General features: G+C 48.2%; 1 protein-coding gene across 2 annotated transcripts in view; it reads left to right on the plus strand.

Annotated features, from left to right (window-relative positions):
- COL27A1 (collagen type XXVII alpha 1 chain) overlaps positions 1-18,720 on the plus strand; it is a 149,728-nt gene that overhangs the window by 105,153 nt on the left and 25,855 nt on the right. For both annotated transcript variants that reach the window (XM_074556062.1, XM_005490550.4), the window contains 7 exons: positions 865-918; positions 2,140-2,193; positions 4,043-4,150; positions 16,643-16,696; positions 16,818-16,925; positions 18,301-18,354; positions 18,634-18,687. In XM_074556062.1, the coding sequence (XP_074412163.1) occupies positions 865-918; positions 2,140-2,193; positions 4,043-4,150; positions 16,643-16,696; positions 16,818-16,925; positions 18,301-18,354; positions 18,634-18,687 (486 nt within the window). The remainder of the gene's footprint in view (positions 1-864; positions 919-2,139; positions 2,194-4,042; positions 4,151-16,642; positions 16,697-16,817; positions 16,926-18,300; positions 18,355-18,633; positions 18,688-18,720) is intronic.

Here is an 18,720-nt window from a genome sequence, read left to right on the forward strand (position 1 = left end):
AAACCTTTTTCCCTTTAATTTATGGTTATTATGGATATTTTGGTTATGGAATTTATGGTTTATGGATATCTCAAACCTTTTTCCCTTGAACTTATGGTTATTATGGTTATGGAATTTATGGTTATTATGGTTATGGAATTTATGGATATTATGGTTATGGAGTTGATAGTTTATGGATATCTCAAACCTTTTTTTCCCTTGAATTTATGGCTATTATGGTTATGGAAGTTATGGTTATTATGGTTATGGAGTTTATGGTTATTATGGTTATGGAGTTTATGGTTTACAAATATCTCAAACCTTTCTCCCCTGAATGCTCTGCATTTCCTGAGCTGTCCTCCATGCAGAGCAGATGGCTTGGATGGGCACACCTGGGAGAGAGCTGCCCTGTGACCATCCTACCCCAGTGCCACGTTGGCAAGATCCATTTTTTTGCCAGCTCCTTCTGTTCCCTCATTTAACTGCTATCAAAGATTCTGGTTCTTCTGGAACTGGGTGAAAAGAGCTGCTGGGTTTTGTCCTCCCTCACTGTGGTCGTGTCTGCCACCACATCACATTGCACTCACCCTGGTACTTGTCTGTGAAGGACCATGCCAGAAAATTTCTTCTGGATCTGCAGCTTCAGGCAGCTCAGACCCTCTGTGACCCCTGTCCTGTCCATCTTTGCATCATTGCATCAGAGCCTGTGAGATGTGTCCTTCTTTGCTGTGCTGGGCCTTTGAACCCCCTTTGAAACCTCAGCTGAAGGTGTTTGTGTGGGAGAAGGAAAGAAATGGACAAAATCAGGAGTGCAATGGGAAGCGCTTCACACTCCCTTGGTGTCAGTAACCAGCTTGTGTCCCTGTCTGTGCTTCCTTCCTTTAGGGTGATCCTGGCCAGCTGGGGATCCCTGGAGAGCAAGGTCTCATTGGCCAAAGAGTGAGTATGGACACCTCCTGTGCCTCATCATTTCCTGGCCACCTTCTGTGCCTCATCAGCTCCCCAGGGGTTCTGTCCTTGCTGTCCCCAGCCTGTTCTCTGCATCCCTCCCTGTTGGAACCCAGGGAATTCCTCTGGCTGCCCTGGAGGACTCAGGACCCTGACAGGGGGCTCAGAGACCTTGGCACAGAGATCAAGACCCATGTGCCTTTGATCTTGACCCATGGAAAAAATTACCAACCCTATATGAGGATTTACAAACCATGAAAGTTTAAGTAGAATGGTAGTGAATTTATCACAGGGTGAAAAATAGATTTTTGAGGTTTTTAGAATGGGGGCTCTGGGTCCCAACATGGAGGAATTTGGGTGTGCCTTGTCCTTTTTCCTTCTTCTTCTTCTTGGCCTTCATCTTCTGGGTGATGTTGGCATTTTTAGATTGGTTTAGCGTAGAAGCTCACTGTCTAACATAGGTGATAGGTATTGGGAAGTTATTGTAAATAGTGTACATGTAGTTTTTAGTATAAAAAGACAACACCAGCATGCCTCAACCCAACCTGCCAGACAGACCTCAGTAGGCCAGGAGGAAGAATTTTATAGATAAGAAACAATAAACACCTTGAGAAGGAGAACAGAAGAATCCTGACTCCTTCTTTGACAGCCAGGCTGGGGAAAAGAGGCTTTGTAGCTATCTCAGAGTCACTGTGAGCAGCAGAGATTTGAGACCTGCCCCTGTTCCTTCCCCACAGAGCCCATCAGCCCGAGCCCAGCAGGGTCTGTGAGCCCCTGTGATGCCCAGTGAGAGTGAAAGGGGCAGTGTGGGAGCACAGGGGGAACAGACCCCTCCTGTTTGCCAGGGGCTGTGCAGGCTGGAGCAGAGGCAGCTCAGCAGGGAAACACTGCACACACTGTGTGGGCATGAGGGGGATGAATGCATGGATTGAGGCTGGCAGGGGCTCTGTCCCTTCCCAGGACTGAGGTCAGTTGTTGGAGCAGGAGGAGGAGGGCCCAGGTTAAATGAATTCAGACTGAGCTCCTTTTCCCACAGTGGGTCCATGGAGGAGAAACTGGCTCAGAATAGAGCAGGAGGCTGAATTCCTTCTCCTGCTCCTTGTTCAGCATCAGGACATGAAACAGGACATGTGTTAGAGTGCAGGGCTGGGCTCCCATCACTGCTACAAAGCACATTTAGGCACAGCCTTATGGTGTTTGTTCTGTCCACAGGGAGAGCCGGGGCTGGAAGGGGACAGCGGGCAGCTGGGGCCAGATGGGATCAAGGTAAGCCTCACCCCATGGAGCTCCAGCTCTCACACACACCTCTGAGCACTCAGGTCCCTGTGATTCCCAGAGCCAGCATGAGGCTGAGGGATTATTGGGTCCTCTCTGGAATAAACCTTTGCCCTGCAATCTCTCTAAGGATTTTTTTCTGCAAGCACACATAACAAACCCCTCCTGTTTCACTCTTCTGCCCACGTTTTTTGGCATCTGATCAGATCTCCAAAAAGGTCAAGTTCTTCAAAATCTGGTTTCCAACAATTTGTCTGTTTTATTTGAGTCTTTACAGATCAAATTTCCAGCTAATCAGGAATTCCTGGGCCTGGCAAGGGAAATCGAGGATTGTCCATCACTCTCCCCCTGCACCACTGACCAGAACAATGTTAGAGAGTAAAGAAACCAGATCCCCTTGCCTTGGCAGAGCCCCAGGATCCCACTCAGGGTTTGCTCTGTCTCTCACTGCTGGGAGTTTGCTACCTTGCCTTTGGAACAGGGCTCTGATTCCTGTCCTGCACAGCCAGCCTTTCCAAACAGGCCAACAATTTTGTTCCATGGAAAGAAAGAGCAGCCCATCCCACAACAATGCACTTTATTGCTTCTTTCTAGTTAAACTATTTGCCATGTGTCTCTGCTTCTGCTTATCTCTGAATGTTGGACCAAAAATCTCTTCCTTGAGGACAATCAAGGCTTCTGTATTCCCTTGCACTGCTGGCTGTGCCCAGGAGCTCTTGAACCAAACCAGCTCTTTCCACCCCAAATGTGTCTCTGGACACTTCAGCAGATGTGTCTGTGCTCTTTAACCAGATGGGATCTTGTTCAGCTCTCCCAACACAGGTGCAAGAGGAAAATGGTTCAGCTCAAGGCTGCTTGGCTGCACATGTTGCTCTCAGTACAAAACTGCCCTTTATCATTGTCTCCCTATAATTTTGAGTGGTAGTAATGAATAATACAAAATATTTACAATATTGTATTTATTTTGATAAAAGAAAAGCAGCTATAAATGTACTTCTTACACTTCTATTATTATATTTCTGGTCTGTGTTCCAGCTGGTTGATGTTGCCAAATACTGAAATTTTATCATCTGCCAGATTTTTTCATAAATTTCAACGACTGGTTTCACTAGGGGAGGTTTAAATGGGTATTGGGAAAATTTCTCCACTGAAAGGGTGGCCAGGCATTATAGCAGGAAGTGGTGGAGTCACTGTCCCTACAAGTGGCACTTGGGGACATGGTTCAGTGGTGGCCTTGTCAGTGCTGGCTTGAAGTTTGCATTAATTAATCTTAAACATCTTTTCCAGCTGAAATGATTCTTTGATTCTGTGATTCTGCAATTGCCAGAGCAGTGATTTGACAGCATACCCACTGCTCAGGCCATGGATGCTTTGCAGGGCACAGTGACACAGTTTCAGAGTGTTTATTGGAGCCCTGGGCTGATTTCTGTTTGGCAGCAGGAGCTGAGCAGCTGTTCCAGACAAACCCATCCCATTTAAAGTCTTTCAGCATCCCAAGCTCAGGGCTTCTGGATGAGGCAAGGGAGACTCTCACATCTTGTCTGCCTGCCTCATTCACGTGGGAGGTTCAGGAGAAGCAAAGGGGTTCAGGTTACTCTGTGTAATGGGGGAGTTCTTTCTCCTTCAGCCAAGAGATTTTAAAGAAAAGAAACCTGGGTTTGCTCCTTTTTTTTAAATGTCAAGTGTATTATGACTCATCCTCATTCATCCCTTTTCTTGCAGGCTCTTTTCCTCTCAGACTCCTGAAATATTAATTATGTGCTGGGGTTTTCCCTCACAAGACCTTTGCACCCACGTGTTGTGTGGATATAAAAACCTCCCACCCTCCTCTCTTCCACAGGGAGACAAAGGAGAGCAAGGCCCAGAAGGAGAGAAAGGAGAGAAGGGCAGTGAAGGGCTGAAGGGGAAGGAAGGAGCTCCTGGATATCCCGGCATCCCAGGTGTCCGAGTGAGTCTGTGAACCAGCCCTGGGCTCCTGCTCTGATGGGTTTGTGACCCAGGGCACTGCTCAGGAACTCAGATGTAACTTGTCCTAAACATCATGGTAAAGTGTGCTGTTTTTCATGAAAAACTATGTCCAGGAGATGGTTTGGTTTTTCAGCTAGGATTCACACTTGAGAATGGGAATCTGATCTGCCACAGGCTTTGAGAAATAAGGGATGTGCCTCCCTCCCACACCTCTGTAAGATGTGTTACAGGGGAAGGTCCAGAGGGCTGAGAGGAGCTGATTTTTCCCTGGTTCCCACATCTGGCTTGGGCTTGAAGCTTGGAATTGGCCACCTTGTGCCTTCTCTGATGGTTACTTGCTTGCTTCTGGGGATTTCCCCATTAAATATAGAAAACAACTAGACAAAATCAGCAGGATAGGAATCATGAATCCTCAATGAATATCGTGGGCATTGACTAGGTTTTGGAGGTCTGATCTTGGTGCTGTAGACAGAAAAAGTTCAATTCTGGCTGTGAGATGAGAGGAAGCAGGGCAGTGCCAGGTGGAGGAAGGCTCTGCCCAGTGCCCCAGTGGGCTGCTCTGCAAGTCAGGCATTTCTGCTTGAAATGTGGAGTTTGTCAGGTTGCTGGCATGGTGGATGCATTGTGATTGTTTTCTTGGATCAGAGTTATCAGCAGTGATGGCTTTGCAAGGCTCACAGAGCAGAGGGGCAGCCCAGCTCAGAGGGATGCTCTGCTCCCCTGTGGCACATGGTTTACCCCTCATGAACACCCCAGCTCCAACCCCACACTCTGTGGAGAAGGAACAAGAAGCCCAAGTGTAAAAGCAGCCCTGAAATCCCATCCTGGGCTGGGTGTGAAGCAGCAGGGCCAGCAGGTACTGCCGAGCCCTGGGTGGATGCTCCATGGTGAAACGTTGATTTTCCTCTTGGTGCTGTTGTGGCTGGCTGAAAGGAGGGCAGGGAGAAGGGTGTGAGGGGATGGAAGCAGCAAAAGAGCTGGATTTATGTTATTTTTGGGCTGAGGCTGGGATTTGAGCACTGACTCAACTAGAAAGTGGAAACATTGGCTTAATGCTGTAGTGCAGCACCATAAATGTGCAGAAGTATTCCTGCCTCAAATAAGGCCACCCTTGGCCACAGGCCCCTGTCCCCAACAGGGAGCCCTTTCAGGATTGGGATCAAGCCACAGGCAAGGGTGGTCCCCAACAGCCCAGCTCCTTCCCAGCTGCAGGCTGGCACAGCTGGACCGTGCCTCCATGTGCTGTACTTCTGGCTGCTTCACGTGTTTGTTTTGTGTATGTTTGAAGAACCAATAAAAATACTAAAATCATGCAAAAGCCATATTAAGTTATAAAGTATAAAATACAGATTCTGTCAGACTCTGTCCCTGCTGTTTGCCAGCATGTCCCTGGGAACATGATGGTGTTTTCTGTTTTATTAAAGAAAAAAAAAAAAGCAGTTAATAGAGCCAAGATTCCTGCTCATAATCACTCCCTTTCGGTTTGCTGGGGTTTTTTTAACTGCAAATTGCTATATTTCCATCTACTATTTTAATATACTTCTATGTATTTCCTTGTGCCTAAGCTCAGGCAGACTTTCAGACCTGCACAGGCTCCAGATAGTGCTGCCTGCCCTGCCAGACACTGTTACCTAATGCACAGCCTGCTGTTCCTGTGCTCACTGAGCTCATTTAAATATGGAAGTCCTCTGACAGAAGCACAAATTATTTTTCTCTTCCCATTACTGAGGATTTCATTCTACATTCCCATGGGGAGTAGAAATATCAGTGGGATCTTCCTTAGATTTCTGTCAAGATAAGGTTCACAGCTCAGATGGAGATAACTGCAGGCCCCTCTGAGGGTCAGAAGCTGGAATATCCAGCCAAGCCATGCCCTGGAGGACGTGCTGCAAAAGCCATCACAAACTGCACAATGCACAGAAGTCTTTGAGGCTGCTGGAATAAGATAACAAAAAAACTGTCATGGGGAAGCTGTGAAGGTTGTTCACCCAAGGGCAGATATCAAGGTGACAAACTCCTGTCCAGGATTTGTGTGGTGGCACAGAAATTGGTTGGGGAAGGTGTTGGAGGTGCTTGGATTGCAGGGAGAGGGAGCATGTTGGGTTTGGATTTTCAGGTAGTGAGTGATTCCACACCACCCTGTTGTGAATGGTGTGACAGAAGTGTTCTGTCACGCTTCTCATGTGACAGTGTTCTGCTGTCCAGTAATCACTTTAGATGGTGTTAAGAACTTCATCTTTGGCTGTTGCATCTCTGTTTGGCCTCTCCTGGCATCTGTGCTTCACCCCATTCCTGCTTGGATCCAGTGGTGCTTTCCTGGGCTTTTCCTCAGCTCCAGCACTTGTTGGGATATCCTGCTCAGCAACAAAGGGCACAGGGAAGGTGTTGATCCTTCTGTGCCCTTAGGAGAGATGCACACACAAGGATCTGTGCAGTTACCTGTGCCAACAAACTGCAGCTCCATTTGGGGCTGTGAAGCTCATCTTCTGCTTCTGGAAGTCAGTTTGAGGAATCTGATGCCCATCTGGGATTGTGGACGCCTAAAATGTTCTCCTAAACCTTGGCTTGTCCCTGTGTTACTCCAGAGGGAGCACCCACAGGGATATGTCCTCCATGGACAGCAAGAACCTCTGGAAAAACCCCTTTTCATCACAAGGTTCTGCAGCCACACCATGTCCTGAAGGTTTGTCCTTAATGCCAAGGAAATGTTTAGTCTTAATCTTTATTTTGCTTATGTCTACAGGAATGTGACACTTCACTATCAAGTGTCCTTGTGACAGATGTAGGAAATGAGGTGCCAGATTGCTCTGACAGGATCTGACTTCACTGCTGGTGCATTTTCAGCCTGATTTGTGTATCCTGGCTGCAGCACAGGCTGGTGCTGGCAGAGCAGGCAGAGGAGCCGGGGAATTTGGCAGCACCAGCTCACACCTAACGTGGCAACAGGCCAGCATGAAGGATGGTAGGAGATTAGAGGCTCTGCAGTCCTGGAGCCCCCTGGAGATGGCAGATAAAGGGATGGACCCCAGAGCAACTTGGGAAGCTGGAGGAAGCTGGGTCTGTGCTGCTTTTTTGGGTCCTGCACAAGAGAGACACTCACCTGGTGATCAGTGGGCTCAGCACAGGCACATCTGGCTTTCCTGAGCAAGGCTTCATTTTCCAGAGGCTCATCTTGATGCTGATAGCACATGAGCACAACCAAACTTCCCTCAGTGCTCAGGAAAGGTTTTTCAGAGCTCTTTACTTTCACTTGGCTCAGCCATTTCCAGCATTAACAGATCTACAAACCGGTTTCCACTGTGGTTTTGAGTCTCAAACAAAAAGCAGCAGGGAGGCCCCAGTCGAGTCTCCAGGGGTGGTTTGTACGTGTTTCAGCACCAGTGGATTTCAGCAAACAAACCTGGCAGCTGGGATGGTCCATGAGCTTCACAGCTGTGGCTGGCAGGGCTCGAGGCCGCTGGAGCTGAGATAAATGAGTATCCTCTATCTTTTGGTCACTTTGTCCAAGTTCGCACTGCTCCTTTCAGTGGAGGAATGGGCCAATTGTCCCTCTGGCCATAAGAGAGAAATCAGAGCACCAATGCAAGATGCAGTTGGAATTTCCAGAGATGTGCACCTTTCCTGAGCTGCTTGCCCGTGCATTATCTCCTCCCAGTGATTTCTGTCTTCTAACACAAACTCGCTGCCTTCACCTGACCTTGATTCTCCTCTGAGCATGGCCATTTGCCCTCTGATTTGAACAACAGAAGGCTGAAAATCCCTTCCCCTTGCAGAGCACCAAGGACTGTTTGGGCACCTGCATTCAGAGAAATTGGTGGAAATCCAGAATTTTGTATGGGCAAGGCAGAGCAAGGATATTCTCCTCACTGTGTGTGGACACTGGGAAGTACAAGAGCCTGGTGAACTCTGGCAAGGCATCCCTCAGCAGTGCAAGTGTCATGGTGTGGTTGGCCAAAATAAAAAGATCATTTGTCTGCTCATCTGTAAGGCTGTGGGGGAATAGTGCCACAGGGCCAGAGAACATCCCTGGAGAGTAACCTGCCCTCACAAAGGATCTGACTGCCCATCAGAGCTGCTCATGCCATCAGAGGATGGTAAAAGAGGCTGAAGTCTGGTCACAGACAAGTGGATTCTGAGAACAACCTCTTCCCCCAAGAAGTGCTTCCTTCCTCTGCTTCTCTGCAGTGACAGCAAATGTGGCATTTCAGCCCTTCCCTGGGAGGATGGCAGATGCAGCAGTGGCTGAGGAAGGCCCAGGCCAGTTGGAGGAGGGAGGTGATGGGTTTCCAGCTGTGCTCTGTGGCTCTGCACTGTGGTTTGTGTAATGTGCTGGTTGCCATACATGGCAGACATCTGATAGCAAGGGGTTTACAGTTCCAGGAAAGCAATTGGAGAGCCTGGAAGTACTGAAATACAACATGCTCTGAAACAAGAAATTCCCTCATTGTTCAGCAAAACTGGGAGTCGAGTTCTTTCCACTTCAATTTTAACCTGAAATCCTATCTGCAGTGTCATTCGAGCCATGTCAGGACTCAGAAATCTTCGAGCCAGACACTCCAGTGCTCTGAATTGCCATAAACAATTACATCAGAGAAGATCTTGCTGCCTTTGCCAGCCCTGTTGTGGCATGCAGATGTGCACCATCAGCCCAGAAGAGCTGGAAGGGCTGTAAATCCTTTTGCTTTGGCGCAACAAGATCCAAAGTCCTTTCATTCGCTCTTCAGGAGGGTAGACTGATAGGGCTGGGCTGGGCTGGAGAGCTGGGAAGGTTTTTTGAGGGAACTCACAAGATCAAGCCACTCTCCAGCCCAGTGCAGAGCGTGGAGTGAACTCGTGGCTCTTGGCTCTGGTGCTGCAGATGGTGTCCTGAGGATCCTTCCCACCACATTTCTGTCCCTCTCTCATCTCCAGGCTACAATCCCAAGTGGAAGGATGACTTTCTGGCCAGGGTGGATCTTCTGCTCCGAGCTGGCAGGGCTGCAATGCCAGGCTGCCCTCTGGGCTCTGCAGTGCCAGGGCAGAGCAGCAGCATCTTCTCATCCAACACATTGCTCTTGTACAATGCTGTCCAAACACCACTTACAGCAGAATTTGTCCCAGAGTGGTTTTTGCTCTTTGTTCTTTTCTGTTTCCTGCCACTGAAAACATGATTCAAAGGTTTTCTGCAACAAAGCCCCTCGCTCTGCTGCTGCTGCTGAATCCAGCCATTCTCTGCATGCACATGAGCTCAGCCACAGCTGGCAGCACCACATCCATGGCATCCAGCTCCCTGAAAACACTGAGGACAATCCTGGAGTCACCCCTGGTTTTAATCTCTGCTCTCCATGCAGAAATTTTGTGGGTTTTTTTTGATAATGTACTGAGCTGTTGTTTCCTGGAAAAGCTGTTTTTTGTGCCCTGGACTACCGGCTGTCTGTGCAGTAATAACTTGAATGAAATTTCTTAAAATCCCCCAGTAGAGAGTGTGGGGTGACGATCTGACTGAGCAGAGGAAGGAATGGAGAGCACCAGGCTGGGTGTGCAGGGGAGGGCAGTGTGTCTGTGGTACCAGTGAGGTCCTCACACCATAAATCTTAGGAAATGAGTGTGTTACTCCAAATCTTGCCCTGAATAATGTGTTAGAAGCAGGTGCACAGGACAGTGAAGGGGTCCAGGGTGATGCAGGAGGTCACTTAATGGCAGAGGAGGTCACAGCAGGCCACCCCCCTGCCCTACAGCCTGTCCTTTCCAGTATCAGGGGGCCAGTTCCTATCCTGGAGCCCATTTCCCAGGCCTGAAGGTGTTTGCACTTGGCTTTGGTGAGTCCTTGAGTTACAGCCCTGGAGTATCAATGCTCATGCAGACCAACACCCAGGAAACCATAAGCAGGTATTTGTCCTGCATCAAAAACCAAAGGTGAATGAGGTTGCTCAGAAATGCAGTGAAATATGCTGAAAACTTCTGCCTTGAAGAGTTTGAGGCCAGGAGTCAGGGCAATGCCTCTCTGAGGAGCTGCAGGCCTGGGTCTCTCTGCTTCACCTCCTGGACCCAAGGTGAGCATCCCTGGGCACCTCTGCCCACAGCTGCAATCAGCTTCTCCTCTTGCTTTGACAATTAGCTGGTGGCCCCAGGGTCAGCCTTTCCTGAACACCCCACTTAATGCAGAGCTACATGCTGGATTTTGCTGTTTGGGTGATATTATTGTGTGGGACTTTTTCCCCCTTTTTTGCCATTCTGCTCTCTGTGACTCAGCCCAGCAAATCCACTGACACCTTTGGAGCAGAGCAGGGTTGCCTGTGAGCCCTGAGCATCCTGCAGGGAATCACAGAGCTTTCCCAATCCCCAGGGAACTGCTGCTTGCAGCAACTGGGGCTGCTCTCCAGCAGCTGAGGGGCCATTTGGCCCTTGCAGGCTCTGCTGCTGGGGAAGGCAGCCTGATCCCAGCTGGTCTTAGTTTAGAGTTAATAGGAGTCAAAATGAGCCAGAATTTGAAATAAATCCCATTGGCTTGGCAGGGTTTCTTTCCTGACTCAGACGAAGGAGACACACTTTTTTGGGCAGTTGCTCCAAGATTCCCCTCCTTATTGCAAGAGAGGATTTCATTCCCCTCCTCTTCCACAACCCCAGGGCATCTGTGTCCTTCACAAGGAAGATATTAACCCTTAGTGTTTGGGGGAGTGTCAGTCAGAGCTGTGCTGCTCAGGTGCTCTCTCTATTCTTTTTTTTTTTTTTTTGTCCCATTGTCAGATTCCAACACTAATTTTTTGGAGCATTTTGGTTTCATTGTGTATGAAAGCTTCACAGCTCAGTGGGGATGGGGCCTTGCACTTTTCCTACACTTCCCACTCATCCATCAAGAATTCAGTGGCATCTTGTCTCCTGTGCTTTCTTAGAGATGAGGAAGGAGAGGCAAAGAGAGTGGGGAGGAAAAAGGATTATCCCAGAAACAACAAATTATGGCAGATCAGGGCTATCAGACTGAACCAGAGCAGCTCAGAGCACACAGCACTGCTCTGTGCATGACTCTTTGCTGCCTTACACTGTGGCTGCTCAGAAAAATCAAGTTAAATAGATCTCCTCCTCCTCCTCAAAACTGAAAGCCGCAAGTTTCAGCTCAACAGCTGCATGCAGATAAGAGTTTGCTCTTAAGCAGAGAGTTCAGGATACACAACTTTGGGTTGGATTCCCATTTTAAGCTGAGGAGCTCAGCTGAAAGGAAAGTCACAGCAACTCTGGCTGCAGCCTTGCCATCCAAGACCTTTTTATAGGATTTCCCCAATTTGCTGATTCTTTGAGCACAGCCAGCTCTACCTGCACTCCCCACTCGGGTTTCCACAGCAGGCCAGGAGCCCATTGCTTCCCAGTGCTCCCAGTGAAACCCTCACAGCACAATCAGGTCTTTCTTCTCGAGAACAGTTGAGTCTTTCTTCTTTCCCCATACTCATTCAGGAGCTGCTGCCCTGTCTCCTCCCCTTCCAGACTACTGCTAGGCAGAGTGATTATGAAATGTGTTTCTTATAAATCCAAAACATTTATGTCTTCAAATGCCCGGCCTAAATAATCCCACTAATTTCCTGAGTGCTTGTGAACTGTCCTCCATGGGGGGAGGCTTCTCTCCATCAAAGTTTATTAAGTAGAGGTTCTCATATGGAGACATTGCTGAGCAGTAGGAAATTATATGGGGCTTTTTCATTTCCCTTTAAATGAGCTCACTGGCTGGGCCTGGACAATATGGGCATGGTCATCCTATGGTTCATGCTTCCTACCTTTATTGCTGCTTTTAGTTTTTCTGCCCTTTTTACATCCAGTGCCTCAAACTGTCTTATCTTTTTTTTTCCCTGTCACCATGTCACATTTCTCGTTTGCTCAGTAGCTTTATTCTGGTGGTTCTGTTTCTTCCTGCCTTATTTTTGGGAGGGAGGAGTGACCTCAGACCTTCACTCAATGACACACCAAAAAAACCAAAAAAATAGTTTGAAAATATGCTCCTGCTCCACAGCAGTCCTGAGCAATCCTGAAGCAACCTGAGGCAAGCTTTGGGAGGCTCTCCCAGCAGTTCTGTGCCCTGAGAGCTTCCTTCCTGTGCTGCAAGGAAGGCAGGAACACATTTGCCCTCTGGAATGCCAGCAGCCAGAGCAGGATGGTGAGTCACATCTCTGTTACCACTTCCCCGACCCATTGCCTGCAGCAAGAGCATCTCTGGCTGTGGGGAAGTTTAGGTCAGGATTTGAGCCCTGTTTGTTGTTTGGCTCTGCTCAGGGCATATCTCTCTGCAGTTCATTCAACTTCCTTGTTTTGTTTTTCTGGATGCTGTTGTCAGAACATAGATTTCAACTGTTGATGTCTGGAGAATTTAAAGCTGAGCTGCTCATCTCTTTGCCCCCACTAAACGTTGCTGTTGTGCTGGGCAATAGATCTGACTTTTCTGTCAAGGCCATCAGCAGCTGGAAGTCTCTTTTTCTTTAAAAATTAACCAATTTGCATTGGAAAATAAACCATTCTTCTTTCCCTTAGGGGAATATCTAAGGCTATACTAAAAAAAATCCTTGTAAATCTGTATCCTTACTGAAGATGACAATGAAATTTTAAACATGCTCAACCTAAGACTATAATTTTTTTTTGCTTTCCTTGGATATTTTGGCATAGCTGAAGGCATGTGACTTAATAAAACTGCTGCTTTCCACTGTCCCTGGTCACAAATACCATCATCATCTGGAGGTATGATATGCTTCTCTAGTGAAGACTGCAGCATATAAAGAGAAATCACCATTTAAAAATAGCCCCACTGATGGAAGAAGCTTGGAAAGAAGATATATTTTCTCAGCAAATCAGTAACCCAAGGCATACAACAAATGTGTACAAACCTTGGGAACAAAAGCACCAAGTATTCAGTGCCTTGGCACAGTGACCCAGCTGATGTGAGTCCAGCAAAGGGAGCTTGGATTTCATTATTTTGATGTGCAGGCTTTTGTACATCTTCTGCCCTCACTCCTATCTCTGCTAAAGAGAGAAGAAATTTTAGGAACCTGAGGAACTTCACACTGCAGTAAAAGAGGTACCAAAAGGTGCTGCATTCCCAATGTGCCTTGGGGAGAGCCTGGATGAAGATACCATCTCATTGAATTTTATTTTTATCCTTTCTTGTTTTCTTCCTTTTCTGGCCCTGATGTTTTTTTTATCCCTGGACAGATGAGTCAGAAGAATGAAGAGAAAAAGGATGGGACTATTTTTGCAGGCTACCAAAGCTGTTGCTGGGTTTTTCCTTCCCTGTGCAATGTGTGGAGTGGGGCAGTGCAGTGATTTCTGGGAACTGTGCAAACCCCTGCGTATGTGCCCTGGGAACATCTGGGATTGCAACAGCAACCACATCTGGATCATCACAAGCAGAGATATCACATATCTGGGAACCCCAGACAAGTGCTGAACTGCCTCTAAATTCATCTGGGCAGGATTCCTGCGCAGTTGGAGAAAGCATATCCAGGAAAATCAGACACATGGTAGGCTTCCCACTCACCAGCACAGCTTGCTGGCCAAAGTCCTAGAAAGCGTGCTGGGAGAGCAGGGAAATGTCCCTGACTGATAGAGCTCATTCTTCTCGAGGAGGTGACTCAGGAACTCAGAATCTCAGCCACGTCTCTGCCCGTGCCGTCGCCAGCATGGTCTGACCCATTTTCTTACACCAGCCAAGCTTTTAAGCAGTGGATGAGAGTCAAGAACAGCAAGGGAGGCTTGGAACAAGGTCTCCATGGCTTCTGTGAGTGACAGCTCCTCTCCCTGGCACTGAGAGGAGATGGTGATGCTGCCAATGTTGGGTTTTTTTCCTTCAGCAATGGAGAGAGAGCTGCACCCCAGCTGGAGGACCCAGGAGAACCTTCTGGAGCAGATGAACATCCCTGCTCCCTGAGGCTGATGTGTCATAGGGGGAAGATGGTACAATGAGTTTGCTGGAGCCCATATCTCTGCTCACACCCACCACCAAGGGAAAAGACAAGCTGAAGGAGGCCTGAGAAAGTTTGAGAAGCTGTTTGTATTCAGCTCAGCCTCACTGTGGATTGAGCTCGATTTTGTGAGCAGGACTTGGGCTGTCAGAGTTTGGTTTTTATTGTTTACCCTCTCCCAGATGATTCTATCTGTACTCCGTGATGGTGAGTGCAAGCAGGAACTTGAATGCTGGCAGATTTTAGGAGCAGTGTGGAAATTTTGTTTCTCAGACGGGAAAATTTAAAGCCTAAACTTGTCTTCTTGAAAAACAAAGACATTTCAGAAATGTAGAAATTTCAGTCATTAAACTCCCATGGGAGATGTATCCTGGTGGAGGGAGCCAGGCTGTACCTCAGACTCTTCTGAAGTATCCTGAGATCCTCGTGACCTCCCCATGAACAGGGACCACCTGCTCTGCCCAATGATAAAGAGTGTGTCTCATAGTGTGCTGCTATCTGCATTTTTACAGACAATATAAAACTTTCTCAGCCTAGGGATAGAACCTTTGCATGGAAATCTTTGTTCCATAAGCTGCCACAGCACTGCAGATCCAGGAGCGCATCTGAGTGTGCAAAACTGCTCAGCTGGAGAAGACCAAGGCCTTGTCCATCACTGGGTTAGAAACAGATCTAGCTTAAAATGGGCTTTATCCCGTCTGCAGGAAGCATCTACTGCTTGTGGTTCCACAAGCTCTCAAAGCACAGCCCAGGGAGACTGATGGAAAAACACTGTACGACTGATTAAAAACCCCAGTTGTCTCATTATTCAGTCACATCTTGTTTGACAGTAAAGCTTTTTGACTGATCCCACCATTCCCTCTCCAGATTTTTAGGCCATAATGTGCCAGGGCAGTGCTGCAGAGCAGGGGCTGTGGAGTTACTGTGCTCCAGGTGCTGAGTACCAGTGAGCTGCTGTGGAGCTGGAAGGGTCTGGCCATTTCTGATGCCTTCATTAGTGAAATCAGTGCTTTCATTCTCTGCACTCCTGTCAGAAGTGTAAATCTTGTGGGTGATGCTGGAGGCTTGGCACCCTCATCTGCTGCGGCTGCTCGGCATCTGTGGGAAAGCAGCTCCAAAAGTGATCTCTTGGAAAGGGGCAGCAAAAAATAGCACACACACAAAAAAAAACCCAACCCTGAGCAGTATGAAGAGACACAGAACAAGGCTCATGTGCTCCTCTGCAGGGACCTGTGCTTTGTGAGGCCTAATGGTGTTGGCAAGGTGGACTCCTGAAATGTTTGACTTGGGTAAAATGGAGCTATTCCCTCTGGGGAAATGAACTGGCACAATCCTTTAGGGCTGTAATGAGGCTGAATTGCTCCTTTGTGTTCAGAGCAGGCACTTCTGAGGCCCATGTTTCAGATCAGAGTGAAAACCCCCCGATATGTCTCACTTTAAAAGTTGCTTTTATTCAGCTGAGACTGCAACACCAACCGTGATGAAAATTATACCTTCCTAGCTGGGAGGAGGGGGAGCAGAGGAAGAGAGGTGGTGCTGGTGTGGAGATGCTGTTGAAAAGTTTGTCACAATTGCCAAAAAGCATGAGTTATTTCCTTCAGTTATACTTTTTGCTTCTTTCTGTCAAATGCAAAAATATTCTGTCTCCCTTGCAGCCAACATGGTCAAACACAGGAAAAAATGAGTTCCCTGAGGTCCCTAAGGAGAGGCTGCTGTATTTAGCTGCTCATGGTAGCACATGCCTGTGGTGTGGGTGCAAGGAGGGGCAGCAGGTTCTGGGTTCTGAAAGCAGCTCAGCATTCCTGCCTCTGCTTGCCATGGCTCCCACCCCAAGTTTTGCATCCCACTGCATTTCTAGAAGCCTGATCAGTAGATTGCGGTTTCTGTGTGTGGCAGTAATAACACAAATAGAGGGAGGGGGTTTCACTGGGAGCAGGAGGCTGTGTGTGGTAGGTGCATAGAGAATGAAAACATTGCCTTTTTAACAAGATAAAAAATAAGAAGTGCTGTGGAATCAATGGTAGGTCCTAAAACTATATAAGAAGTATTGATACCTAATTTAGTGCCTATCAAAAGTATTGATACCTACTGATTCACTGCTGGTTCAGGGGTGAACCAGAGGAAACCTTTTGTGGGAATCAGGGTAAATGTCTTTTCCACATTTCAGCCCATTCTGTAGCAGAGGCTGGGTAGGTGCACTTCTGGAGATCCTTATTTTGCACCCTTGGAGACAGATGGACACAGTTTTCCATGACCTATCTTCAAGGTGTCATTTCAAAGTCACCATCATCAACATTATCACAGTATCACCTTTCAGCTGTGCCACCTGAGCACAAAGAGCTTTCCACCTTTAAGCAATGAGTTTTCCTCCATCTGTAGCACCTGTGGATTGTGATCTGACCTGCACAACTCCCTGGCCTCCTTGTTGGCCCCCAGGTGTGGGTGAGGATGCTCTCAGGTTTGTGTGTGCTAGGGAAACAGCTTGGGAGTGGCTGGTTGGGATGTGACTCCTTTGCTTTCCCATTCCAACAGCCTTTTGTTTTTTCTCCTTCCAGGGACCAGAAGGGAAACCAGGAAAACAGGGGGAAAAGGGCAAGCCTGGCCAGAAGGTAGGAACATCTCTCCTTGATACCATCACAGCCCGTGGATCTCCCTTCCGTTCCTCATCTCTGATGTTTTCCTGCAGAAGGAGCTTTGTCCTACACTGATGTCAGTGCCTTTGCTCTGCAGGGCAGCAAAGGCCACCAGGGGCAGCTTGGAGAGATGGGATCCCCAGGGAAGCAGGGGCCGAAGGGGAACCAAGGCCCCAAAGGATCCCGAGGTACCCTGGGACCGATGGTGAGAAGAGCTCTGCAAACGGCTGAACACAACCCACAGAAACCTGGCACTGGTGGGCACGGGCCTGGCTGGGGCACAGAGCCCAGCAGAGCCTGAAAAATGCACTGAAAAATGCTGTTAGATGGGTTTAATTGGCTAAAAGCATCTTAACCCCTGTCCCAAGCAGCACAGAGGAGAGTCCATAGGGGTGGCTGGGTTGGTGCCCCGTGAGCCCAGCTCACGTTGCATGGAGGCAGTTCTGCACAACTCCCCAGATGGGCTGAAATTGCTGAAATATTGGGGATTTTTCCTCAGCTGAGTGAGCTGATAAGCTATTTTTTGCTAAGATCTTCCCCTTTGAGACTGCACACTCATGGCAAGAGCAGCTTCCAAGTGAAGCTGTGTTGTTATAAGGAACTCTGCCTTGGATTTCTGCCCTGTTTCTACACCCACTCTTGATCTACTTATCTAAAACACTTGGAGCAAGAAGAAGCATGGGAAAGGGTTTGAACTGGGTACTGAAGGTGAGGCTTCCAGAGAGAGCAGCCATAGTATGGCAGAGAGGAGAGAAATTAATTTGCTTTAGGCACAAGAGATGAATGCATCAGGACAGCAGTGGTACATAAAAGTGCCTCTCGTGCATTGCAGGCTGGGTAGGAAACTTCTTGCACTCTATTTGATAGAACTTAGTGCAAAATCAGGAATTATTTATGAACTAGGATTAGTGGTGATACTTCAGAACAGTAGCAAATGAGTGATGGAGTGATGGTTTTGATGATAGTGTTTTCCTGCACTAAAAATTGTGGCCTCACCACATATCCTCCCTTAATAGTCTTTGGCAAAGCCTCCATGGATTATTTCACAAGGGAGCAAAGCAACATCTGAGCAACAGTCTATTGGAGTGGACATGTCTTTGTCTTGTGGAAAGGGCTTTATTCCATGCTAAATGGGATTATATGGAAATTCTGTGACTCACTTTAATGTGATGATCTGATTTAAACCCGTTTGTTCACTCTGCTAAGGGTGAGATTCTGGTCTGTGGAAGTCTGGTGGACTTCCTAGCACAACACTGATTGGGATATAGAGGAGTGCAGGAGGGCAGATGAAGAGCACAGAAATGCAGCCATTTCTGACAGCAGGTCTGAGTGAGGTGGGGAATCTATTGCTGCAGGCAGGCAGAGGCAGGGAAAGGCCTCCTGGCACAGCCCTCTGCATGTGTAAGAGTTAAAGCCAAGGAGAAGCCATCAGGTGCTGCAGTAGAGCTCAGGGGTGGCCAGGACAAGGACAGGCCACACTCCCATGTGTGCAGAGCTTTGCTTTGCACAGCCCAGTGCCTCCTCCCCTCGTGCCAACACCACGGGCTGCTCTCTCAGTGCCTCTGTCTCTGCCTCTCCAGGGAGCTCCAGGAAGGATGGGTGCTCAAGGGGACCCAGGCTTGAAGGGCTACCAGGTAAGGGTTTATTTTCACCTCCCAGCTTTTACCTGTTCTTAAACACAGCAAAACTGCCACTCCAGGATGCAAATTGTTCTTAAACTGTGATTTATTTCTGATCTCGAGTTTAGTTCTCTGCCAAGTCTCCATTTGCACCACCTGCATTTGGTTTATCTCTGCCCATGCCCCTCCAAAGCTGGCATGCACCACCCAGGGCTCGTGGGATCAGGGAACCAGGGAGAGCTTTCAGTCCCACAGCTCTTTCCTGGCTCCTCACGTGCTCTCTGCTCTCCACAGGGACATGCAGGACCACCAGGGCCAATTGGACCACCAGGGCCAAAGGGGGAAAAGGTAAGCTCAGGGGGTTTGGCCTTCTCATTTCCC

Source organism: Zonotrichia albicollis, chromosome 21 (genome assembly GCF_047830755.1).
Source record: "Zonotrichia albicollis isolate bZonAlb1 chromosome 21, bZonAlb1.hap1, whole genome shotgun sequence".
In the NCBI taxonomy this organism is placed as follows: Eukaryota; Metazoa; Chordata; class Aves; order Passeriformes; family Passerellidae; genus Zonotrichia; species Zonotrichia albicollis.